Source organism: Thalassophryne amazonica, chromosome 6 (assembly GCF_902500255.1).
Source record: "Thalassophryne amazonica chromosome 6, fThaAma1.1, whole genome shotgun sequence".
Taxonomy (NCBI): Eukaryota; Metazoa; Chordata; class Actinopteri; order Batrachoidiformes; family Batrachoididae; genus Thalassophryne; species Thalassophryne amazonica.
The window spans coordinates 59,374,311-59,401,323 of NC_047108.1; the positions used below are offsets into that span (position 1 = coordinate 59,374,311).

The 27,013-nt window shown below is 39.7% G+C and overlaps 1 protein-coding gene across 1 annotated transcript; it reads left to right on the forward strand.

Annotated features, from left to right (window-relative positions):
* The first annotated feature begins 228 nt into the window (after window positions 1-228).
* Window positions 229-26,664, forward strand: slc25a33 (solute carrier family 25 member 33). Its single transcript, XM_034172216.1, has 7 exons — window positions 229-412; window positions 10,843-11,016; window positions 17,843-17,920; window positions 23,406-23,506; window positions 23,728-23,794; window positions 25,577-25,857; window positions 25,947-26,664. Exons 1-7 carry the CDS (start codon window positions 372-374, stop codon window positions 26,156-26,158), a joined length of 954 nt encoding a protein of 317 aa, XP_034028107.1. The 5' UTR covers window positions 229-371; the 3' UTR covers window positions 26,159-26,664.
* The last annotated feature ends 349 nt before the right edge of the window (window positions 26,665-27,013 follow it).

The following is a 27,013-nucleotide window of genomic DNA, read 5'->3' on the forward strand; positions in this document are numbered from 1 at the left end:
ACACCACTGTGTGTGTGTGTGTGTGTGTGTGTGTGTGTGTGTGTGTGTGTGTGTGTGTGTGTGTGTGTGTGTGTGTGTGTGTGTGTGTGTGTGTGTGTGTGTGTGTGTGTGTGTGTGTTTTACGCAACACTGTGCGAGCCTCTTGAAATTTGGACGAGATATTAGCACATGTGTCTACGTCATAGGCAACACCCCCGTCCGGTCTGTCGACGTCATTGAGAGCCTCTTCCTCAGGTCACCCTGTGGCGTTCAAGGAGGTCGTAGTTACCCGGTTTTTAGCTGCACTCACTGGGCTCAAAGCCTTTATTTTATTGCCTGCTTCATTCAACCGTTTTGTTACCATAAGTATGCTGGCTTTTTGAAGGAAAGAAATGGCACAGAAAGACACTATGCTACATCTTTTTGCCGGAGGGTAAGTCACGAGTGTTGCTTTCTCTTGGCAAATGGATTTTTGACATAAGAATTGCTGATTTAAGCAGACTGTGTGAATTTTACTTCAGTTATAAATACATTATCAAAGTTTGGAGGTTTGTTTTCATTTACTTATTTATTTTTTGTGACAAATTTTATGTCGCCTAGCCAAGTTGCTAACGTATAGCTAAGCTAAGCTAAGCTAGATCATTGTAGCAGTGCGTGGAATTTGATCTAACGTTAATGACCTTTATTTCATTGACATGATCTTAAGTTTAAATTGAATGGGGAAACTGAAAAAGGTTCTTATTTGTGGTTGTCTGTGTGAACGACGGCAAACGTTGTCGTGGACAATGAGCTACCGGCATTTTGACGTCAGTGGCGGAACGTGACTGTCCAACATACGTTAGTAACATATAACACGGTGTGACCGAACGTTTTGTATTTCCCAACGTTACACAGTGTTTACAAAAATGACCTGTAATTTTGAAAGCTAAGTGAAGTTATTCGGTCACGTGAACCAGGCTGGCAGTGATTACGGAAGAAAGTGGACCCTGCAGACTTTTGACATTGACACTTGGAAGTTTTTGTTCCGTTAAAATGTGTAGTCACTATGTTCAACTCTCTGAAATGGGGAGGATGGTGCATAATCCTCTAGGACGGTCTAGAGACATGTAGGTTAGGTGATTTGGAAACTTTATAATTGTCCAGGTTGATTCATTTTCCATAATCTTCAGTTTGGATCTACCTTGTGTTAGTTTGTATTTCTCTGTCATTCAAGCAATCAGCAAAAAGAAAATAAAATGACATCAATGGATAATAATCCTTTCACTAGACTTTCTATGGCTAAAAAACAGACAGCCATGAAAAATAGAAACATTTTTAAAAACTATTGCAGGGACTGAGGAAAAGTCGTATGACTTGTCGAGTTCACAAAACTCACTTTGTCCTCTCCATTATACAAATCGTGGAAAATGAGGGCAAAGCTGAAGATTAGTCCACAATAACTTAATATATGTACTTGTATATTAAAACGTTGCACGCGAGGTGTTTTCATGCAGGTGCTGTCAGGCACATGACAGTGGAAAAAACTAAAAGACAAATGCACATAAAATAAATGTGTACTGTACAGAAATGTGGAATAAGGATTTATTTAATATTTAGCTCGTTATGTCTGCCATGGTGACAGCTTGTTAGTCAGTTAAGTAATGCTACAGGTTGTCACCATAACAGCAGTCATGACATGGATTACTTCAGCAGCTGCACGTCAAATGCACCTGACATGACGCGTGCTTTCGGTCACAGCCAAGCTGCACTGCTTGTCCACTTGTGCTGAATTTACACCAGAACTTTTAGAAGCCCATAATGAACCATCAAAAAGCTGCAGGAAAAGTATACGACAAAGTTCACCGCCTGATCGCTGCTCAAAAAAGTTTATGACGAACTTGGCGGCCTTTAACTGAGAAGGAACTCATTTGTTGGTTTATAATAATGCTTTATCATGAGAAGGAACTCATTTGTTGGTTTATAATAATGCTTTATCATGAGAAGGAACTCATTTGTTGGTTTATAATAATGCTTTATCATGAGAAGGAACTCATTTTGCGCTTACCACAGAGCAGGAGGAGCTGGTTCACAAACCGTTGCGTACTTCAAGCTCTATACCAGTTCTTAAATTCTGTTGATAGGCCTACTATAACGTGAATTACGATTCATAATTTTTGCAGTTATTTTTTTGGACTTATTTGGTGAGCATATTTGCAGAAAGCCACAAAAGAAAATTCTCATTTCCTTATTCAGCGCCGCCTCTGGGCAGAAGACCCAGAGAAAAAAACGCCCACCCATTTTATCAATGGTGCAAACCCACCACCTAATCCAATCAGGAGCACTAGTCCACGTGGGGTGGTCTCTGAGAACTTTTTGGGCAAAACACCACCGTAGGCAGACAAAAGTACTACTAACACTGCCTCCAGCTGGACAGAAGCAGGAATGACAGTGTGAGGTCATTCCAATGTCCAACACAAGTCAGAATCTTCTTTTGAACAGGAATAGTTTTTCTGAGGGGCACAAACATAATTTGCTTGGCAGGGTATAGCGGTGCTGTTGGGAATTATCACCCCACGCAACGCTTCCACTCAGGGTCCTATCCGACCTTGTGTGCTGAAGCCCTAAAACAAAAATTAAAATGTTTTAGTACTGTTTCTGGTCTGATTCTGTGCTTAATTGTTGATGATTTAAATTAATCTAAAATGTTTGTTTCATTGACACAATATATGTTACAAATGTGCAATAAACTTATTTGAAAGAAAAAAGAATGTACAGAAAGACAGTTTAAAATGTGGGAGATTCTAGACTTTTTTTTTTTTTTAACACATTTCCACTGCATAATTTTCAGTTTGAAAAGTATCACCAGGCTGGGGGCATTCACTTCAAAGTGTGAATATCTCACCTTATCCTTGTGATTTAGATTTTGACACCCCTCTATATTGTCAAAAAATAAAATAAAAAAATAGAAAAACAAAAGGTCCAGCTTTCCTCCCCGAGTCAGGAGGTGCATTTCTGGAAAATGTCTTTTTACTCGGCATTTCTCGGTGTGTGACATACATTTTAGGAAAAGCAAAAACATGACGATGGCTGACAGACAGTGAAATGAACACTGTTGAATTGGCACAGGTTTTACACCGGATGCCCTTCCTGATGCAACTCCACATTATGTGGAGAAATGTGGCATGGGGGGGGTGTTGAACCGAGAACCTTCTGCACTGAAACCAAGTGCACAAACTACTTGGCCACCACCCCTGCCCATTGGTGTTATAATAATAATTTTAACAACTAAAATGTTTAACTCAATATTAATCTGGGTCTGAATTTTACTATAGTTCTGGATAAATTTTAATTGAGCCATATACAACCCCAATTCCAATGAAGTTGGGACGTTTTGTAAAATGTAAATGAAAACAGAATCCAATGATTTGCAAATCCTCTTCAACCTATATTCAGTTGAATACACCACAAAGACAAGATATTTAATGTTCAAACTGATAAACTTTATTGTTTTTGTGCAAATATTTTACTCATTTTGAAATTAATGCCTGCAACACATTTCAAAAAAGCTGGGACTCTGGTATGTTTACCACTGTGTTACATCACCTTTCCTTCTAACAACACTCAATAAGCATTTGGGAACTGAGGACATTAATTGTTGAAGCTTTGTAGGTGGAATTCTTTCCCATTCTTGTTCAACAGTTCAGGGTCATATTTTGTGCTTCATAATGCGCCACACATTTTCAATGGGCGGCAGGTCCGGACTGCAGGCAGGCCAGTCTAGTATCTGCACTCTTTTACTACGAAGCCACGCTGTTGTAACACGTGCAGAATGTTGCTTGGCATTGTCTTGCTGAAATAAACAGGGACGTACCTGAAAAAGACGCTGCTTGGATGGCAGCATGTGTTCGCCCAAAACCTGGATGTACCTTTCAGCAGTGATGATGCATCACAGATGTGTAAGTTGCCCATGCCATGGGCACTAACACACCCCCATACCATCACAGATGCTAGCTTTTGAACTTAGCGCTCGTAACAATCTGGATGGTCTTTTTCCTCTTTTGTCTGGAGGACACACCGTCCATGATTTCCAGAACAATTTGAAATGTGGACTCATCAGACCACAGCACACTTTTCCACTTTGCATCTGTCCATTTCAAATGAGCTCGGACCCAGAGAAGGCAGTGGCATTTCTGGATGTTGTTGTGTGGCTTTCGCTTTGCATGGTAGAGTTTTAACTTGCACTTGTAGATGTAGTGACGAACTGTGTTAACTGACAGTGGTTTTCTGAAGTGTTCCTGAGCCCACGCGGTAAGATCCTTTACACAATGATATCAGTTTTTAATGCAGTGCCACCTGAGGGATCGAAGGGCACGGGCATTCAATGTTGGTTTTCAGCCTTGCCGCTTACGTGTAGAAAGTTTTCCAGATTATCTGAATCTTTTGATTATATTATGGACTGCAGATGATCAAATTCCTAAATTCCTTACAATTGAACGTTAAGAAACATTGTTCTTAAACTGTTGGACTATTTTATTTTATTTTTTTTTTTATGCAGTTGTTCACACAGTGGTGAACCTCACCCCATCTTTGCTTGTGAACGGCTGAGACTTTTGGGGGATGCTCCTTTTATACCCAATCATGACACTCACAATTTGTGTCCTCAGTTCCCAAACGCTTATTGAGTGTTGTTAGAAGGAAAGGTGATGTAACACAGTGGTAAACATACCACTGTACCAACGTTTTTGAAACGTGTTGCAGGCATCCATTTCAAAATGAGCAAAAGCACAAAAACAAAAAGTTTATCAGTTTGAACATTAAATATCTTGTCTTTGTGGTGTATTCAATTGAATATAGGTTGAAGAGGATTTGCAAATCATTGGATTCTGTTTTTATTTACATTTTACACAACATCCCAACTTCTTTGGAATTGGGGTTGTAAAAATAAGTTTAATTTAATTTTTCTCCATAACTAAAGTGGCATGTGAAGCAATAGCATTTTTTATGTAATGTCTAAGGTTGAGCATTACTGGGTCTGCTTGGGGTTCTAGCTTTAAAATCAGGTTTTGATGAGGGAAGCCAAAAATAAAATGATTATGGCTCTTGTGTTGAGTAACCTCATCAAATAAACATGTACATAGGCTGTGATCAGTTTTGGTTAAAGACAGAGAAAAGGTGAAAATGTGCAAAAGAAAATACAAATACAACACACGTGAAGCAGTGCAAATTGTGTGTGTTTGGGGTGGGGTGGGGGGGGGAGAAAATAGTTATCAAAATCCCCTCCAGAATGCACCCCTGGATATCAAAATCACAGCATTTTCTGGGGGGTCTTGAGCAGCCCACTTTCACCAAAAAAGAAATCACCCCCATTTCATCCCCTTAAAATGTGTTCAAGTTGAAGCCTTTCTATAATATGGCTGCATTAGAAAAGAGTGGAAATGGTTACTTAGAGAAATGGTGATGGGATGATGATACCTCAAGGAGTGTATTGACGCACTACACAAAACTGTGTCGGCACTGTATTGACACTGTGTTGGTCACTCAGTAGTGACCCCTGCAGTAGTTATAAAATCATTGCAGGTAAATAAAATGAAAATAAGATGGAAAAGCTAACATGCTGCAAACCCAACATCAGCCTGTGAAATATTCAATCGCCAGTCCTTTATTTAAAATATGATCTCATCATTGCATAATTTCATGTGCTCAATTTGTGTGTCGAGTTAAGCTGTTCATGAGAAGAGTTTAAACTTTGCTTAAAACCTTGTTTGTGTAAATGCTAAACTGAGTTGGTATGTAGAATATAGAAAATTTGTCTGTAATAAAATGCAGAGTTAAAATTTACCTGGGGTACTCACACGAGTATCTGCCAATTCCGCATTGCCATGCCGAGCTCTATAATGCCTCAGCATTGATGAAGTGCTCTTATTGATGTAAGATAGCTCTGTGGAGCAGAGCCGACACTTCATCTACAATAAAATAAAACGTTAATTTATCTGAAAACAATTCAAACCTCTTACCAGAAAGGAGTACAAACATATTTAATTGAAAAAATAACAGTAAACAATGCCCAAAGGAGAAAAAGATTTACCTTATTTGGCGTCAAAAAATCAAACTTCCAACTCAAAATCCAAAAATCCAACTCCAACAGCAAAACTCCATCCAACAAATCCACAACATGTCGATACAGTTTGTTTCCTTATAAATGCAATTTGGCGCGGCGCATCCGAACGACACGCTTCCTGTATCAGTCACATGATTTTTTTCTTAAAGCGATACATGTACCAATACAGGGTTTCACTCTTGTGTGCTCGGCACAGTGCTGACGCACCAGTGTTGTTAGTACCATCACTAGAGAGAAATATCATCTTGTTAATCAGGAGAATAATTTGCTGTTTTCTTAGCTGTCTCCACCTTGTTTCACATTAAACACTAGGATGCAGGTGCAAAAGGGTTCCTATTAAAAAGGTAGATGTGAACGGCTTATGATTTGGCTGTGAAAAAAAAAAATTTCATTCAGGTTTATTTATCTATATTATAATAGCCATGTGGCCTCTGTGTGTGTGAGTTTGGCTTCGATGTCACAAAAACCAGGGAGAGCTGACATTTGCCCTTTGGCACACTTATGTATTTTGGGTCAAGGATGAATGCTGCGAAAACGGGAAGTTGATAGGACAAATATTTTTGGAGAAATTAGCAATTTTATGTAACCAATAGTAAATGCTGTGCTGCAATGCAACATGGGTGTTAGGGGATTTGAGGTTTTAAATGTTATTGTGATTGATGTTAGTTCAGTGTTGTTAGTGTTATTGATTTATTGTGTCTTTGTAACTCAGTGTTGCTCTTACCATGCTCTTAACTTTCATGTTGATACCATGAGTAAAATGTGTAGTGGTTTTAATGTCTTAAGGTACTGTCTATCAAATTCAAAGCACCTGCTTACAGCAGCTGTGCGTGCATGCAAATTCGATCAGCAAACAGATAAACAGGGCACAGCTGACACTTGCTGTTTAGCATGTGTATTTCGGCTCAAGAATGAATGGTGCCAAACCAGATCACTGATAGGACTAATTGTTTTGGAGAAGCTGTGAATATTTGCAAACGTTGCTAATTACATTTTGGACTCGCGCGCCTTTCCAGCAGGGGGCAGTAAATCATCTTTGTTAAAAGCGTGAGTGTAAGTGCATATAATTGTAAATACATTAAAAATACATGGGTAGCACAAGACACTTATTTCCATTGTGGTCCATTTAAAATTCAAATGACAAAATAGAAGTAATGATAAAATAATAATAGTGTATATATGATAACAACAACATAAACAATTTATACTCACAGTAAGGCAGTAAATTACAATTAAAAATGACATAATTAACTGGAAATAAAAGGGTTGAGTTCCTCTTCTAAAAAATTGTTGAAGCCTAAGGTTCTAAAAACATTCTGGACTCACATGCCATTCCAACTCACACACACACAGGGCGAACACAAAAACACTACTTGGTTTCAAATATTTATATCAAAAGTCACATGAATAATTTTACAGTTTTGAAGAAGAATCTGCAAAAGAGGAAAAAAAACATGATGAGTTCCTGCAACTGTTGATACCAAAATTGTAAAATTATTTATGTGACTTCTGGTATTATAAATATTTGAAACCAAGGGCTGTTTTGTGGTGTTCACCCTGTATATGTACACACACAGTTGTGCTCAAACGTTTACCTACTCTGGCAGAATTATTATTTATTTATTTATTTATTTTTTGGCCATTTACAGAGAATATGTATAACACAAAAACCTTTTGTTTCCACTCATGGTTACTGGTTGTGTGAAGCCATTCAAACAATTGTGTTTAGTCTAAAATCCTAATGACGACAGAAACTACCCAAATGACCCTGATTTAAAAGTTTGCATACCCTAGTTCTTAATACAGTTGTCTTGCTCCCTTTAACATCAATCACAGCTTGGAGTCCTTTGTGGTATGCGTGGCTCTTTATGTTCTCTGATGGTAAAAAGCCTCCAGTTCCTGTAAATTTCTTGGCTGCCTTGGATGAACTGCTTGTTTGAGATCTCCACAGAATGACTCAATGATATTGAGGTCAGGACACTGAGATGGCTACTCCAGAACCTGCACTTTATTTTGCTGTATCCAATGACAGGTCAACTTGGCCTTGTGTTTTGGGTTGTTGTCATGTTGGGACGTCCAAGTACATCACATGTGCAGATTCCGGGGTGATGAGTGCAAATTTTTCTCTGGTACTTTCTGATAACATGCTGCATTCATCCTGCCATCAATTTTGATCAAGTTTCCTGTGCTTTTGTAGCTCACACATCCCCAAAACATCAGTGCTCCACCTCTGTGTTTTACAGTTACAATTCGATGTTTCACAGTTGTGAATCTCCCACCATCTCGTGGTCCATGACTCACGCAAGAGGTCAGTTTCATCACAGCTCTGGTTCAGGGCACAATGTAAACAATCCTCGTGAAGTATAGACAACAAGACATCAGGGCACGGCAGAAGCCTATCACAGGTGCATCTTGAAACAGCCACACACACACACCCGAGTCCTGTATTTCACCTGAAGTTATTTGTGGGTTTTTCTTTGTATCCCTAACAATTTCCTGTCAGTTGTTGAGGGTTTTGTTGGTCTACCTGGTTTGACTCCAGGAGAATCCTTCATTCTCCACTTATTAGAGTTTGAAAACTGCAGGTTGACATTCTCAGTCCCTTGCATATCTTCTTATATCCCTTTCCTGTTTTATATAATTCAGTTACCTGTCTTTGCCAGTACTTTTGTTTTCCCTATGACTTGGAAACCAGAAATGTCAGTGCAGCACTGGATGAAAGATGCAAGGGTCTGTCAGGAGCCCAGAAACTCACTGACTTTTTATACACACACACACACACTGATTACAAAGAAACAGGTCACAGGTGAGGATGGTTACCTTGTGTAGCCATTCAAACCTGTTTGTGTCAACTTGTGTGCATGTTATTAGGCCAACATAACCAGGGTATGTAAACTTTTGATCAGGGATGTTTGGTTAGTTTCTGTTGTTACGATTTTAAAAAGCATAAACAGTTGTTTGATAAATAGTGGCTTCACGCAACCATTAATAATGAGTGAAAATAATGTTTTTGTTGTTATTCATAGTCTCTGAAAATGGCCTATATATATATATGTATATATATGTATGTGTGTGTGTGTGTGTGTGTGTGTGTGTATATGTGTGTGTGTGTATATATAAAATCTACACACATACAATACAGGTAAAGAGTGCTTGATGAGCACTCTTTACCGCAGAGGTCTCAAACCGGTTCCAGAAAGGGCAGTGCAGGCTTTCTGTGCAACCACCCACTCCAGCGGGTGATTTCACTGATTAACTGTTAATCAGTGAAATCACCCGCTGGAGTGGGTGGTTGCACAGAAAGCCTGCACCCTCTCGGCCTTTCTGGAACCAGTTTGAGACCTCTGCTTTACCTGTATGAGGGCTTCTTAAAGAAAAACTGACAGGTCTGTGAGGGCCAGAATTCTTGCTGGTTGGTAGGGGATCATATACTTATTTCATGCAATAAAATGCAAATTAATTATTTAAAAATAATAGTGTTATTATTATTTTTATTTTTATTATTTTTTTTTAGATTCTGTCTCTCACAGTTGAAGTGTACCTATGATAAAATTACAGACCTCTCCATTCTTTGTAGGTGGAAAAACCTGCAAAATTGACAGTTGATCAAATATTTATTTCCCTCACTGTGTGTATGTATATATAATATCTATAAAATCCCTGGGAATTCTGACCTGAAAAGGCAACCCTCAAATCCATTATGACAGTAATGTGCAACTTTAAGGTTTTATTTATTTTTATATATTTTCATTAATGGGCAGCGTGGTGGCCAAGAAGTTAATGTGCTTGTTTACACATTGAAAGGTTTCCACTTCAAGACTGTCTGCCATTCATGTCACATTCTCCACATAATGTAGAGTTGCATCAGAATGCATTTAGTGTAAAATGTGCACCAAATCAACATACAGATCCATATTGGATTTTCTGTGGTGACTCCAAGTGAAAAAGAGAGAAGTCAAAAGAACTTAACTAGTGCATACTTTAATTTTTTGTTTCATAGTGAAGAAAATTGAATATTGAAATATAAATTACAAGTTTTTATATTTTAATTGGTGTAAATTTATTGGTAATTGAGTAATAGCTCTTTGCTTAACCTAATACATTAATCAGTAAAAATTATTACATATTAATTAATTATTAAAAAAATCATTTGATGCAGTCCTATTTTTGTCAGCTGTAAGTTTGCACATCTCGTCAATGACTAGTTAGATTTTAGTAAGATTAATATTACTGTTGAGTTCTTGCTGTGGTGGCCAAACAGTTGGTGTGCTTGTTTTGATTACGGAGGTTTCCCAGTGCCCATTCTACATAGTTGTGTCAGGAAGGGCATTTGGTGTAAAACTTGTGCCAATTCAACATGCAAATCTGCTGTGGCCACCCAGAGTGAAAACAAGGGAGCTGCTGAAGGGACTTGCCCTTTGAATTCTTCCAGTGTTTCTCTTGCCTGGATATGAGGACCATGGTGTAAATAAGCACCTATATTGGAAGCTTTTTTTTGTGTGTTGTCCTCAGCAACAGCAAGATAAATGTTTGTATATATACTTTTATTGCCTAAAATAAATCTCATCAAGCAATACACTGCTCTATGCAGGCCACCCATTGTTATGAGAAACAGAATATGCAGTTCATGACCAGTAGGGTAGTGTATACTTTGTTGACGTAAGATTCTAAAGTGTGAATATGGTTTTGTATCAGAAGGCCCATAATCCTTGTGATTATTATTATTATTATTACTTATTTATGCTGCTCTCCCCCAACTTTTTCAGGTGTAGTGGAACAGTGGGAGCCATTGTCACCTGCCCACTGGAAGTATTGAAGACACGACTGCAGTCCTCTGGCCTCACTCTCCGCCCAGTCCTCCAAGTTCAGCTGGGCACCCTGAATGGCACAGGAGTTATCAGACCAGGAACAGTTACACCTGGGGTACTACAGGTTCTACGGTGAGATTATTAAACTTGGTGTTTAGTGCAGTGTTGCTGTAGCAGCATGCTGTGTGGACTGTACTTGGTGTGTTAATTTTTTGCAAACAAATATACAGATGGGTGTTACAGATGGATGTTGCAGTTGTGTGTTGTGTTGTTTGCATCACAGCTTGCACGTAATTATTAAATGTTGACCTTTGGGTTTTTCACAGCAGCATTTTGTAGCATTTATTTCAAAATTTTGCATATGATGGACAGTTACTGGGAAAGACTCTGTAACATAGACCTACACAGGGATCTTCAAAGAGTGTCTAACAAGTTCCAAAAAATCAAACATAACACCATGCTAAAATACCCTCGTATGAGCATTGTGTTATTTATAATTTGCAGTTTAGTTAATTATTACGATCCTGTTATCTTAGGTACAATTTGTACATGTTCAAATCAAATGATCATTTGTTCATGTTGTGCAAATCAGTTAATATTTGTAGATCACCCTCTGTACATTTGCACATATTAATATTAAGGCAAATTTAACTCTGTAGAAAGTTAGCTTTGAGTTAGCAAAAGTTAGCATGTAAGCTAATGTCCACAAAATGTCTTGTAAATGACACCAGAGGTGTTATCAGGTTACAAGAACAGCGTTTTCAGTTTTAGAAGTGTTTATTTTTTGCTTGCTTTTACATAATGTACCAGAAATGAAGCAGTTAGCAAGTCACTAAATTAGGAAGTGACGTCACCACGCTAACCTCTGTAAAATGTCTTTATAAATAAGTTCAGAGGCATTAATAGGTTCCAAAAACAGTGTTTTCAGTTTTAGAAGTTCTTACTTCTCGCTATCTTTTACATAATATATGAGAAACATGTATATAAACACACAGAATTAAGTGGTTTTGGAGAGACCAGCAACTGACATCACAGTGCAGCTCTAATCTTAATTGGCTGTCACCCGCATCATTCAAGCACAAAACGGATCAGATAACAGATTGCAACTTTTTAAACCTCTTAAAATACATCAAGGTTAGCCATCTTCGAACTTGTCCAAGGTCTGTGCCCAAAGAATGTTCACTGTGAATTTGAAGACTATGGCAGTAAGAGAACTGGACTTATGCTGTAGACAGATGGACGGACACCAGGTCTTCGCAATACCCGATGGCCATATGTTGGCCTCGGGTAAAAATGCAATGCTAGCAAGGCACAACCCCAGGTACCCTGACCTGGAAATGCAGCCTTTTGTCTGGTGGTAAACCCGTAGGTGCCACATATATGGGTATTCAGAAGAAAGATGCTAAAGTCAGACACACTGGGATCAAGAACCTGATGCTGGACAGAGAGGCATGGGTGGATGTTTTTTTTTTTTTTTTTTGTTGGTGAGTTGGAGTGACCTACATGTTATTACTTCACAACCTGTTCAAAATTGTCCTCAGCATATCTTTGTGTTTTGGCCTGTTTGATAGTGGCTGACTGATTAATGCCATTTTTCTGTAATCTTCATCGCTAGTCAATGACGGAGCACTGCGTGGAACTTGGCTTCATCATGGAAGCTTGGCTGCTTTTTTTTTTTTCCTGGCTGCAGCATGGGAACGTTTCAGAATGAGAGAAAATTATTGGTGACAGTGGTCAGAGAATATGATAATCTCCACTTAAATGGCATATCTTTGTCCAGCCAGCACTGTTTTTTTGGGGGGGGGGATAATTCTGTACCAGATTATAAATAATTCCTTCAGAGTTTTCCTTTATGGGATGCCTGATATAGCTGATGGAAAAGAAAATAGGCCAGAGTGCATCTTAACTTCTAAGCCTGTATATCCCATCAATGGGACATTTCACTTTTTATCTGTGAGATACTAACAAGCCAAAATGAGGCGGGTGGTAGGGGGTTAAAAATGCAAGACATCTATTGTCATTTAGATCCAGAATCATGACATCACATCAGGTACTGACTTTTAGCTGCTTGAAGCTCCGCCTGCGGCCTGTTACAGTTCACCTCATGCTTGGACCTATGCCAGTACACACAGTCAGTCTGGGTTGCTTTTTGTATACAAATGTTATATAGCTTTAAGTTCAGATTCTTGTCTTCTGCAAGTCAACATATTTATACCTCCTTTGTAACACAGTGTATTCAGGAAGAAAAAAAAAATGTCTAAGATTGGATAAGCACAAATAAAATAGGAATAAATACATAACATAAAAGACACCTGGATCTCACTGATTTTCCTCCTCCTGTGTTAGCACACATCAGCCATGTAGAATATGGTTCTGCTGTCTGCGCTGCTTCGGTTTCACACGGCTCCATATGTAAACAGTCATATCTACTTTTGATACTTCCAAATTCTACGAGGTCTCTTAGATAATAAACCGACCCTTTTATTTATTTTTTTTAACTATATGGATTTGAATGACATGCGATTACACCAATCATGCTTGAACCCTCGTGCGCATGCGTGAGTTTTTTCACGCGTCGGTGACGTCATTTCCCTGTGGGCAGGCCTTGAGTGAGATGTGGTCCCGCCCTCTCGGCTGAATTCCTTTGTTTCACACGCTGCTCGAGACGGCGCGCGTTGCTTTATCAAAATTTTTTCTGGACCTGTGAGGAATATCCGAGTGGACACTATTCGAGAAATTAAGCTGGTTTTCTGTGAAAAGTTTAACGGCTGATGAGAGATTGTGGGGTGTTTCTGTCGGTGTAAGGACTTCCCACGGAGCGGGACGTCCTGCAGCGCTTCCAGGCGCTGTCGTCGGCCTGTTTCGAGCTGATAACATCCTAATTTAAGGCTTAATTCACCCAGGACATCGTGAGAGAACAGAGAAGATTCAGAAGAGGCCGGCATGAGGAATTTATGCGGACATTCCACTGTTTAAGGACATTATTTTAATGAAAGACGTACGCGCAAATTCGCCGAGTCGTTTCCGTGACGACTCGGCAAATCTGTGTGCGCCGCGACAGGAAAAACACCTCCGTGTTGAAAACCATTTGTAGAATTCAGGCGGCTTTTAATGGCTTTCAACAAGTGAGTAACTGAGAAATTGTTTAACAGCTTGGGCATGTTCCAACTTGCCCGTTAAGATTTCCAACGGAGGTGTTTTTCCTGCCGCGACCCCCCGCGGTCGGGTCCAGCCCGACATGCGACTCTGCCCGCACGTTCTTTCATTACAAAATGACGGTTAACAATGGAATGTCCGAATAAACTCCTCATGCCGACTTCTTCTGAAAGTTCTCTGTTCTCTGACGACTTACTGCGTCAACAGAGCCTGAAATGTGGAAGTTTTCAACTTGAAACGGCGAGACGCTGCTGCCTCGAAGCGCAGATCGCCGTCAGGCGCCGTGGACCGTCCTTACGGCGACACTACCTGACCAAAATCTCTCATCAGCCGTTAAAATTTTTACCGAAAACCAGCTGAATTTATTGAATGGTGTCCACTCAGTTGTGCCTTACAGTTTTGAAAAAATTTTTATCAAACAAAGCAACAGTCTCTGAGCCATTCCTAAACAATGAAAAAAATCGACGAGCGGGTGGACGACTCCTCACTCAAAGACTGCCCACAGGCGAATGACGTAACCGACAGGCGTGAAAAAACTCTCGCATGCCCACGAGGGTTCAAGCATGTCTGATGTAATCACACGTGATTCAAATCTATATGGTTTTTGAAAAAATAATAAGGTCGGATACTTTTCTAATAGACCTCGTACAATTTCCACATGACTGTCAGTAAACATCTGATAACCATTGTCAAGTTGGTGTTACTTCATTCTTTCATTTGTCCATCCACAGTTGATGATGTCACTAACATGAATGGCTGACAGATGCTGCAAGTACAGTGTCCACATCACAGCTGTCCCGTTAAGATCACAAACAGAGCTGTTAGCCTTAGCTTTCTCTCTGACTCTTGGTTGTCACACTGCCAAAATCTGATAAACTTGTGCAGTTTCTCCAAGAGATTCTGGCGTAGCTTATTTGCAAGATGATTTTTCGTCTCCATGACAACGACACAAACACAGCCCGTATCATATGCTATTTGTAGCAATTCTGCTGGCCACATGAATGTAAATTTGGTGTTCTTTGATATACCTGTCTTAAGATATGGACCATCCTTGTACTGATCACATGGAAGGCATTATGACTATTTGATTGCGTTGATGAAGGCTGCTGTTCATTTTGGAGTATCCTGTTGCATATTGAGACTTTGAGAAATGGCTGATAAAGTTGCTAAGGTATGTGCAATGAAGTCATAATGCTCAGTTTTAAGGTAGCGTACAACCACTAATTTGTGCAAATGACGAGTGACTCTTTGAATAGTATAATTATGGCTTCAGGAAAAAGCAGTTTTGTGTGTGTACACAATGCTGGTCAACAAGTTTGGGCAGACACCCCCATGGGAGGATCTGTCAAAACTTGTTGACTGCATGTGCAGTGTGGCTGAAAAAAACAAACAAATAAATAAAATAAGAGTGCTCTGGAAAGATGAAAAATTAAAGTCGATTATTGGTGATCTGCTTTGGGAATGTATGTGCCAACCTTTAAATGAAGGTGAAATTGGTGCCCAGTAGGCCACCACATCAAATGCTATGCTCAGTGTCTGAACAGTCACAAGCTTTATGACCTGTAGAAAGAAGCTTGTGAGGCGGTCTTTTTGTCCGAGACTTCACACTCCTGTAGTGTCTGCCTGATGGCAGATGTGTGAATTGGCTGTGTTGTGTGTGTGTTGTTTCAGGCTCTTCTGATGTCCCTGGTGTGATAGGTGTTCTGTAGAGAAGGGATGGATGCTCCTGAGATGAACTGTGTGGTGTCAATCACACTTTAGAGCATCTGACTCCACTTTAACACTCATTCATGTTTTTCTTAAGGCCCGTTGACACTTGAAAGACTTTGATGCACGCACTGTGTCATGCAGAAGAGTAAACGTGTTGTTAATGGGTGTAGACTGAACTTTAGAGGGGTGCCTGCGCGTGCAATTGCGCAAAGAATTTTGAAGTGTTCAAAAAAAATCTTTCACACATAAATGTCGTGTAACAAACGTGAAGTAGTAGTGATCGTTGCGCGGTCTACTTGCCAACACTACGTGCAGCTCAAGTCAAGTAAAGAAGTGAACAGTGCGAGTGATTACGTCAGTGCACCACATCAGAGCGCAGCTCGTCTGAACGATTATAACGAGATGTTAAATGTATCACAAACATACTTTTACAGCTACACATGAAGGAAAGAACATGCAACTGTTTTACCAAGCCATTACAATATAAGCATGACAAATAATTACCTTTTTAGACGGTTCCAAATGCTTTCTCCACCTCCTTCATCATGCACGCGAGAAAAGCAGCAGCTGGAGCACTCCTGTGATTCTGGAAGCGATTAGAGGCGTTTTCAACAGCTAACTTGGACAGAAAATGATTAATCCTCTACAAAATAATTGTTTTATATACGCAGCGTCCATCACACAACGTGTGGCAGCCAGTGGAACGAAGCACGGCGTCCAGCTGGGAACACAGCGCGTGGGATCGCCACGATGATGTGCATGCAAGTGCGCGGATCAAAGTCGTGCAAGTGTCAGGGCACCTTTATGGAGCTATCCCACAAAGTGTTGCTCGTCCCGTTTCATCCTGAATAGCAAATTAGGGCACATTTTGAAGCATCATAGTAACTTCTTGATCCATCTTTGTCAGTCTTGAACAAACATGGTATACGTAGTAGTTATGACCATCATCAGCACCAGTTTTGAAAACTGTCCAATTTTCAAACTTCAAAAATTTCACCCCGATTCACAAATCATGGGAATCATGACGAAGTGCAAATGGTACAAAAAACCTGTGCATCAGAGGACTCTTGTCACTTTTGTTCTCTCTCTGGTAGTCCCCACCATCCATAAAATGGAGAACCATCAGAACTTCCAGGGCAAGGGTGGATGCTCAGCAGTGCTGAGATGGAAGAACATCTCACTGTCAATAAAGACTCTTCAAGAAAATGGCTCAAAATTAATTTTAGTGTGTATTTTAAAAAAATACATAAGTAAAAAGCACACATGATACAAAGACAATAAAATAAATAAGATCAGTACTTACATATGTTGATTTTATTTATTTATTTCAATTTGTGGCCAACCAAGTGGAATCTCTGTTTAGATGATTTTGTGTCTGAAGTTGCAGGGAATGGTTTCCATTGCTATTTGAAAAAGGCAAAGTGCTAGTGTTTCTCCTCCCCGTGGGGTGTGGGAATGCCCCCCTCCCCACCCAAGCGCCATCATGCTCTAAATTTTTGCAGAGAGTCCTGAAGCCAGATCAAGCTGCTTCTTCCCATTTATTTGCACTGTTTTTTGGGTCATGAGTGATCGTAGTAGAACTGTGTCCTGTGGAATGAGGGAGTTATGACTTGACACTGAGTGGACACATGAAGGATTATGTTGTGACTGAACATGATCTTGTGAGGCAGTAAAGCGAGAGGCAGACCCACGGAGCGTATTAGTAAAGAGTGCTGTGTCAGTGTTACATTACACTGAGTCCAGACGCCACAAACTAAACTGGGCTGGACTGGTGTTAGTGATAGCTTGTCTTACATTTTCATAAAGTGGAGTCTGTTACAGGAGTTAATTACTGTGGCTTTTTAAGGTGTACGTTAAAGACTTACGAAATAGAAATGGGCCGGTAATTTTCATGATGTTCCTGGATGGCTGGGTTTACTGTATAAACCTATGCAAATCCAGTGTAGCTGAACTTGACTGGGTAGTATAGCACTTGAGATGGTTATTTGTGCTCATCCTGCACAAACCTTTGCTGTAAAACACAAGGACACAGTTTAAGAAAATAAAAAGCATGATTTTCTGTTTAATTGATGATTGTTTGCTCTCATTACAGATCAATTCTACAGAATGAGGGGCCGAGATCATTATTTCGAGGCCTAGGACCAAACCTTGTTGGTGTGGCCCCTTCAAGGTACAGTGAATTTTGTGTCTACATTTGACATGATCAAAGGAATTTTTGTCTCTTTCTTGCACACTTAACATGACTGAGAGCCCATATATGTTGCATCCCAAATCCCCCCCCCCCAAATGCCAAAAATATTGTAACTGTTTGGCAATCATACTGAGAAAATATGCTTGCCAACATAGACTTATGTTTTCTAAAGGGCGAGTCACACTCTGACACAGAGCAAAATGATTTGTTAGGTACAGTGGTTCCCCTCTATTAAGGCCATCTGTACTGCAAAGTAAAAGTGCCCACATCAGAGCTGTGGTCTTTGTTGAGGGGGAGACAAAATCCAGAGTGTGTACTCGATAACATACTATATTGCTACAAGCATGAAGTATGGGGAAGAACATCACAGATTTATTGACTACAGTTGGAGAAAAACGTCTCAGTCCAAAACATCTCGGTGCAAGAATTGTCAGAAAAATAAAATACAAACAGGATCAGTCCACAAAACAGTGAAGCACATAAAATCTTTAACTTGCCTGGAAACATCTGTTGCCTTGGAAACTTCATCCATTACCATCAGCACATGGCACAAGCGTTTCTTCCCATAGTGGATCTTCAGCATTTGTATGAATGTTGTTGATCTGCGTTTTACCAACACTGAAATCAACAACTAACTTTTGGGAACCTTCTCCTTTATCATTCAAACAAATGACTTTCACCTTTTCTTCTCACGTTAAAGCTTTTCTTTTCCACAGTGCAGGAGTTTTGCCAACATGAGCCATTTTTCTTTGTTCTTTTGTTTTCACCTTTCCTTCTACTGTAACGCTAAAACATTTCTTTTCTGTCATATGGGAGTTTTGCCAATGGGAGCCATTTTTCTTTGGTCTTTTGTTTACTGGAGTAATCTCGTGAGCTCACATTTGCGGGAGAGTTTGGACGCGACTTCCGTGGGAAACCCTGGTTGGGAGTTTTCGCTGAATGGCCGTTGTTGAGGGGATTTTCATCGTTTTGAGTGGGCCGCTGGCCACATTTGAGAGGTGCTGGCACAAGAGTTTCTTCCTGTAGTGGAACTTGTGAGAGGGGCTGCTAATGAGGGGGACCACTTTATTTGAGTATTTTGGCTGTTGGCACATACATCAGTCTCTCATGTAGTTGGGGCACGAATAGACAAATGACGTCGCATTTCCACAGAGTTCAGCACTGAGAAGAACTGTTTTCCCCATTTACACACAAATATGCTGCGTTTGAGCAAAGTTTGGCGCTCTGAAAGCACGACGTCATGTTTCCTCACTCGAACAGCTCTGCTGTGTATCCTCGCTGAGAGAGAATATTACAGTGTGCTCTTTATTTCTTCCACACATGGAGCTACACTTACTGTGTCAACTGATTTATTTAATTAAATGGATGATAAAGCCTCAACAGCTGATTAATCTTATTGTGATTCCCTGCTTATTGTCGATAACAGAAATTAAAGAGCCCAAAAATGTATTAAAAAAAAAACAACAAAAAAAAATTGTTGACATGTCAACTGATTTCCTGAAAGCTGCGGTGTGAATTCACACACAGTGTAAATATAAGGTCTTACCTGTTCGTTTTAGTGAAGAAAAGTCCCTCTCTGGCACTTTGCACCAGAGTTGGGCCATCAGATCTGTTAGCACCTTCTCCCCCACCCTTCCAAACCAGTTCTCTGTCTTGGCGCAACAAGTCAAAAAAGTCACAGTGCCTCATTAATGCTTTATTTACCACAGACTCCATCTGATCGATGCAGTCCTGGCTACACACGATGAAAGTTAGAAAAAGAAAAAGTTAAAATTACTCAGTCCTCCGTGTGGAGCAGAGACACCATGTGCGAACTGGATGATATGCATGTCAGTGTTTACGTGTCATCTTCAGGGGAAAAAAAGTGATTGCGGTACGTATTTAATTAAAAGTTAAAAAAAATCTTTGTCTAACATCTTTCTGTGTAAATATTTCATGTTACAACGTGGAAACCCACGGCTTGTAGACAAGTGCAGCTTATTTATGTATAATTTCGTTTTTCTTTTTAAAATTTGTGAATGCGGCTAATATTTAGATGTGCTCTATAGTCCGGAAATTACGGTAAATGTCTTTATCAAACAGCAAGGAGTGCTGTCTAATGACACAAAGAACTGTGCCTGCACAGGAACAGATGCTCATGTCTGTGTGTGTCCGCTGTTGCACTGCAAATGAACGGACGTTCATTTCCACAGCAGAGTAACAATGTGAAAAGGAAACCTAAATGCGGTATGAGCTGATTTTAAACTGAACATACTTTAAGATTGCGTTGATTTGCTCTGTCACTTGTGGAAGTGTTCCACATAGAAAAGTAACCCAACAGAGATCAGCGCTGGGCTCAGAAAGTCAGTGTGATAATCCACCGTTAATTATTAAATGAGAAAGAGGAAATATCCCAAACAGCTGACTCCGCTCTGGAAAGAGACTCAAAATGGTCTGTCCTCTGATCAAAAAACAGGATCCTGCCAAGTCCGTAGCTCAGAAGATCTATATAAAGGGCCCTGTGCCCATCTTCAGGAAGAAAATCACCTGCAAAGCGGTCTGTCGGTCCCTGCCTTCAGCTGGCAGGAGAGGGGGAGGGGTGTGGCGCTAAATCTGTCCCAAAATGCCTATCTTCAGGAAATGGAAGTTGAATAACGGGAATCACCAGAATAATATCACAAAATAAAGAAAATATTTTCTTTGTTCTATGAAATAGCATAGCGTATCTTTTTTTTTTAACTGAAAAACCACGCTTTTCAATGAAGGTGGACTTCTTTTTTTTTTTTTTTTTTCCTAACTGGAAGAAACCATATTTGAAAGTACAAGGACAGCTCTTTTAACAAGAAGAAAATTACTTGTGTTTATTTTATCTCACACTGTACATTCACCTCACCTGATCATCTGTTTAGTGGCTTAAAGAAGCAGTTTGCGTTTGTAACAAAACCATTAATTAGCTCTTAGCTTCTGATGGCTAAAGCAGCGGTGTTTGTGTTGTAAATATATAAATGATACACCGGGTTTTCAAACGTTTCATTGAGTCGTACATTCATCTCACATATGGTTGTTCAGTGGCTAAAAGAAGCAGTTTACTCTCATTTTGTGCCCTTATAGTGACATTCAATTAGAGATATACATGGTTATACACATATATACACGGTTTCTGGAACAGATACCACACCCCATCTCTGGATGGAGCCACACCACAGAGTGAAAAGAAAAAAGCAGAATCAAGCATCAGAAAGACAACAGTGTAATTTGTCAGCATTAAGCAGCAAGAAAAACAGAAGAAATAATTAGGTGATCTTTTAGTGAAGCTTAGCGCCACTAGCCCCAAGCTTCACTAAAAGACCCAGAATAGATTTAGATAAAGTTGAGGCCTCACACGCTCTGTTTCCTAATAAACTAAATTAAAAGAGTAAAAAGCATAGTAACATACCATGCCAGTATGCTCACCATACAAAAGGGAAAATAAGTGCATCTTAACAAGGTACCAGTAGATTCTCACAAATCCAACAAGACCAGGCATTCATGATATGCACACTCTTAAGGCTATGAAATTGGGCTATTAGTAAAAAAAAGTAGAAAAGGGGGTGTTCAAAATAATAGTAGTGTGGCATTCAGTCAGTGAGTTCGTCAATTTTGTGGAACAAACAGGTGTGAATCAGGTGTCCCCTATTTAAGGATGAAGCCAGCACCTGTTGAACATGCTTTTCTCTTTGAAAGCCTGGGGAAAATGGGATGTTCAAGACATTGTTCAGAAGAACAGCGTAGTTTGATTAAAAAGTTGATTGAAGAGGGGAAAACTTATACGCAGGTGCAAAAAAGTATAGGCTGTTCATCTCCAATGATCTCCATTGCTTTATAATGGTCAAAAAACCGAGACACGTGGAAGAAAACAGAAAACAACCATCAGAATGGATAGAAGAATAACCAGAATGGCAAAGGCTCACCCATTGATCAGCTCCAGGATGATCATAGACAGTCTGGGGTTACCTGTAAGTGCTGTGACAGTTAGAAGACGCCTGTGTGAAGCTAATTTATTTGCAAGAATCCCCCGCAAAGTCCCTCTGTTAAATAAAAGACATGCAGAAGAGGTTACAATTTGCCAAAAACACATCAACTAGCCTAAAGAGAAATGGAGGAATATTTTGTGGACTGATGAGTAAAATTGTCCTTTTGGGGTCCAAGGGCCGCAGACCGTTTGTGAGACGACCCCCAAACTCTGAATTCAAGCCACAGTTCACAGTGAAGACAGTGAAGCATGGTGGTGCAAGCATCATGATATGGGCATGTTTCTCCTACAATGGTGTTGGGCCTATATATCGCATACCAGGTATTATGGATCAGTTTGGATATGTCAGAATACTTGAAGAGGTCATGTTGCCTTATGCTGAAGAGGACATGCCCTTGAAATGGGTGTCTCAACAAGACAATGACCCCAAGCACACTAGTAAACGAGCAAAATCTTGGTTCCAAACCAGCAAAATTAATGCCTCGCAGATGTGAAGAAATCATGAAAAACTGTGGTTATACAATAAAATAGTAGTGTAGTGATTCAGAGGATTGCTAAAAAAGCAGATTGAACATAATAGTTTTGAGTTTGTAGCGTCAACAGCAGATGCTACTATTACTGTGAGCACCCCCTTTTCTACTTTTTTTTTTAACTAATAGCCCAATTTCATAGCCTTAAGAGTGTGCATATCATGAATGCTTGGTGTTGTTGGATTTGTGGGAATCTACTGGTACCTTGCTTCCCATGTAACAATAAGAAATATACTCAAAACTTGGATTAATCTTTTTAGTCACATAGCACTACTATTATTCTGAACACTACTGTACTAGGCAGTCTGACGTTTCTGCATATATGTACATGCGTATACACGCACATATTTCAGTATAGCTTGACAGCAATACTGTAGCTGTTAATTGTGCTGGTACGGTGGATAATTGTTCTGTTGAAGTCATTTGTCCAGTAAGACATCATGTACTGTGATCATGACGGCCAAGGTCATTTATCTGCATCTTGTAAACATTCAATGTGCAAATGGAACTGATGTTGCTGCTTCGCACCTGTGATTATAAGGTGCTACTCAGTTTAGTCTTTGTTGTGTTTTACCGTTAATGTTCTGTCCTTCCTCAATGCTGATATCGCTGAAGTTAAACAGTCTAACTACCAATTTAATCATCATACATGAGCCACAGAAATCAGTTAGACTTTGAGACTGTTAACTGAAAGAGGTGAATATTCCCCATGGTTAATAAGTAGTCACAGCTCAGTGTTTCTTCAGCCCAGCTTGATCTGGCTCATGTTTACAGCAGCTCTGCAGTAACCCATGCTTATTCAGGCCATTCTGGTGCATTGACTGCCTGTTCCAGAAGCTCGACAGAGAGAGCTGGAATGGAGAACAGTTGTTATTAATGCATTGTCAGTCTGTTGGCTGCTCATTTTGTCACATCATGACCAAAATGTTGTCTCTGTTTTTAGAGCTGTTTACTTTGCTGCGTACTCTAAGTCTAAAGAGGTGCTCAATGGAGTCTTTGTTCCTAATAGTGGAAAGGTGCACATGTGCTCAGCTGGTACTGCAGGTAAGTAGTTGGTGAATCCTAAATGCAAGTGTAGAACAGAAAATGAACACTTTTATAATGAAATGCACAACACTGCCTTGCATTAATTTGTGAAGCCTTTCAGTTATGTTTAGCTGTTTCAGTCTGTACATGATACAGGCATTTATGCTGTTGTTTTGTACTTGTATTCAAATGGACAGTCATACTGATTTCTGCTTTTATTTTTTTTCTTTCCTCCTTAGCTTTTGTTACAAACACGCTGATGAACCCCATTTGGATGGTCAAGACCAGGATGCAGCTGGAGAAAAAGTGTGTATCCTCCTGATTAGACCTATACTGATTAGAGTATAGTTAGGTTTCCTTAACCTTACACAGAAATGAAGGCTTCTTTTTTAGCTTTGTATTAAATGGCCTGACCTATTTTGGGGTTCTTGCATTTGTGAAGGCAACTTCATCTGATGTGACCTTTTGAGCAGATGATGAGCAGAGCGTGTCTTTATGGTGCCTTGGTTTTTACTGTGTGTGTGTATGTGGCTGAGCGTGTGACCTTGCTCCATAAATACATGGTGCTGACGCACACACCTGCTTGCAGAAGAAGAGTCTATATTTACACATCAAAGTACAGTGCAGTCGTGCAGTGTGAGGTTCAGAAAATGTCCATTCTCCCCGTCTGTTTAAGCACAGAATACACGTTGAACACATAATATTCAGTGCATGATCATTCAGCCCACTAAAGAAAATATTAGCAGTTACCGTGCGTGCGTGTTTGTAAGATGATATCTAAAGAAACAGTGAACTGATATTATCTATTTTACTTTAAAATATTTTATTTTGACTGTGCCGAAGTGATGAAAACTACTTTGTTTCCTCTATTTTAGAATTAAAGAGTTAATTGATCATTTGTTATTAGTAATTACAATCAGTGCCCTGACAGAGTTCAGATAAATGCACCTTTTCAGCCAGGTAATACAGGTTGCCAAGTGTCAGATACTGAGGTTTGTGGTCAAAAATGCCTCCAACACTTAAGTCAGTATTAACCAAGTGGGACTGAGCACAACAAGGTGGTCACTGTATTTGTATCTGGTAGCCATGGAGTGGATTGTGCCGGATCGTTATACAAATGACATTTTCCATCTAAGACAATTTAAAAACATTCCAAACTCTGCTTTGTTCTTGGTTGTACTGCAAACCAAGAGAACAACCTGGATGTCAAGTCTTCACCACCAGTTTGCGTAAATCTGGGCAGACAGTGCTAAAATCCACAGCAAATTCTGGTGTCCAAAACTGTGCAATTCATTTTGTTACACTAATGTTTCTACAGAATTCATTAAGTGATAGCAGTGACGGTAACGTATAAGCATGCGCTTGGATTTGGGTGTTTGGATAATGACAGGCTGGAAAAATAAATAAAAGCTACCTGGGAAAGGGTGTTAATATTCTGAGAAAATGTCTAAATTTATTAGGATTAAGTCATAAATTTACCAATAAATATCAGGAGTCTCAGTCCAAATAGTGTCTCAAAACCCATTTTCTCCCAACAGGTTACAAAAATGCAAGACTCTGGTTGTGTGCTCATTTGTAGCAGACACGAGTGTGTCTCAAGCAGTGAAACGTAGAAGTGAAAGCGCCATGATGTCATACTGACTGTGAGGCTCAAGCACCTTCAGCTTTTAAGACATTAAAGATTAGCTCACAACAACGGTCGAGTCAGACTTGACACAGCTGAACAGATTTTACTCGTTAAGTCTGATTACAGGAGAAAACATTTGAGGGGGGAAACATGTTTAGAATATAATTTTGCTTATCTAAGGTGAAATGTACAAGAACATAAGTACACCAAAATTTATTCCTGCCCTCTTTACAGCTAAGTTGTCTCTGCTAATTAAAATACTCCCATACGTTAATTCACTTGGGTGCTATAGTAGCTAGTCGCTGTCGTAGTGCCATGTACGTGGCGACCTACCGCTGGGTGTAGATGGAAATATCTCATACTTACTGTACTTACTTATGAAGTGAATTTCATACCTGTGGCTACGTGTTTTTATTTATTCTTTTGTCACACTAATTGGACTCTATTATTTAACATTTCAGAGCCAGAGGGGAGAAGAGGATGAACGCCCTGCAGTGTGCCCACTATGTTTACAAAACAGAAGGGATCCGGGGATTCTATCGAGGCCTGACGGCATCTTACGCTGGCATTTCTGAGACCATAATTTGTTTCGTTATCTATGAGACACTGAAGAAACACGTCGAAAAGAGCCAGTTTACGTCTCCAAACAGTGGGAAAGGGAAAGGGGCATCAGACTTCTTGGGTTTGATGATTGCAGCTGCTTTTTCAAAGGGCTGTGCATCGTGTATAGCCTACCCCCACGGTAAATGCTGTCTTAAAGTGCTTGTCTTCAGGGGGCACCCTTGAATTGACTTTGGCTGCTGATGGTTTAATCTCTCTGTGTTTCCACAGAGGTCGTCCGGACAAGGCTGCGTGAGGAGGGCAGCAAGTACAAGTATTTCTTTCAAACACTGAGGATGATAGCGGCAGAGGAAGGCTATGCTGCTTTTTATCGAGGACTCGTTCCACAGCTAATTAGGCAGATCCCCAACACAGCCATCGTCCTCGCCACGTATGAACTCCTAATTTACCTGATGCGAGACTCGGCATTAAAACCTGTGTGAAGTTCAGGAGATGTGAGGAGCTACAGATGACCCACGTGCAGAGACATTTGAAAATGTAGTGCATTCTTTAGTGTGGCCTACAGAGACATTGTGGTTGGACTGAAGCAGATTGAACTGTTATCCAAAGAGTTAAACTCATTATTTTATTGAACACGGCACAAGAAGAAAAAAAACTCTTAAGTTGTGGTACTTCTGACTCCAAACCTGTGAAAACATTCAGCCTCTTAGAGTACGAGTGTTAACTAAATTATTTCCTTTTTATTTACAGTAGTGCTTTGTTTTCTTTGCAGTCTCAGTGCTAAATGTCTCAACAAGCAGGTTAACTTAATTATTTAATGAAGGGTTAAAATTCAAAATGCTGGTAATACTATTCTTGAAATATTGCAACCATGCTGACCATGACTATTTTGACATTTCTGTTTTACATAGTAAGTTTTACATACATAGAAAGTGTGTGGAGATATATACACATATTTAATATAATTTTTCCCCCCTTGTGATCTATATGTGGATATCTATATTTTTGTGGAAGACACAACATAATAAAAAAAAAAAAAAAAACCATGAGATTCTTATTTGACCAGTGGCTCAATAAATTGCATCAGTAAATTACCTGAATTTTACTGGTTGACCTTGACACTGAATTGATTAGCTGCACAAATACATCTGTTATGTAGTAGTGCAGTGATTGGACAAGAAATGTGTCAATACTAGACGTGTCTGAGTAATTATCTGCACAGATGAGCCCTGTGCGGGCTGACGTTCCAACACAAGAAGTGGTCCAGTCAAAGTTGGAAAAAATGAATAAAAAGCTGAAAACTGGTGTATACACTCAGTAGCCTTGATAATGTGTTA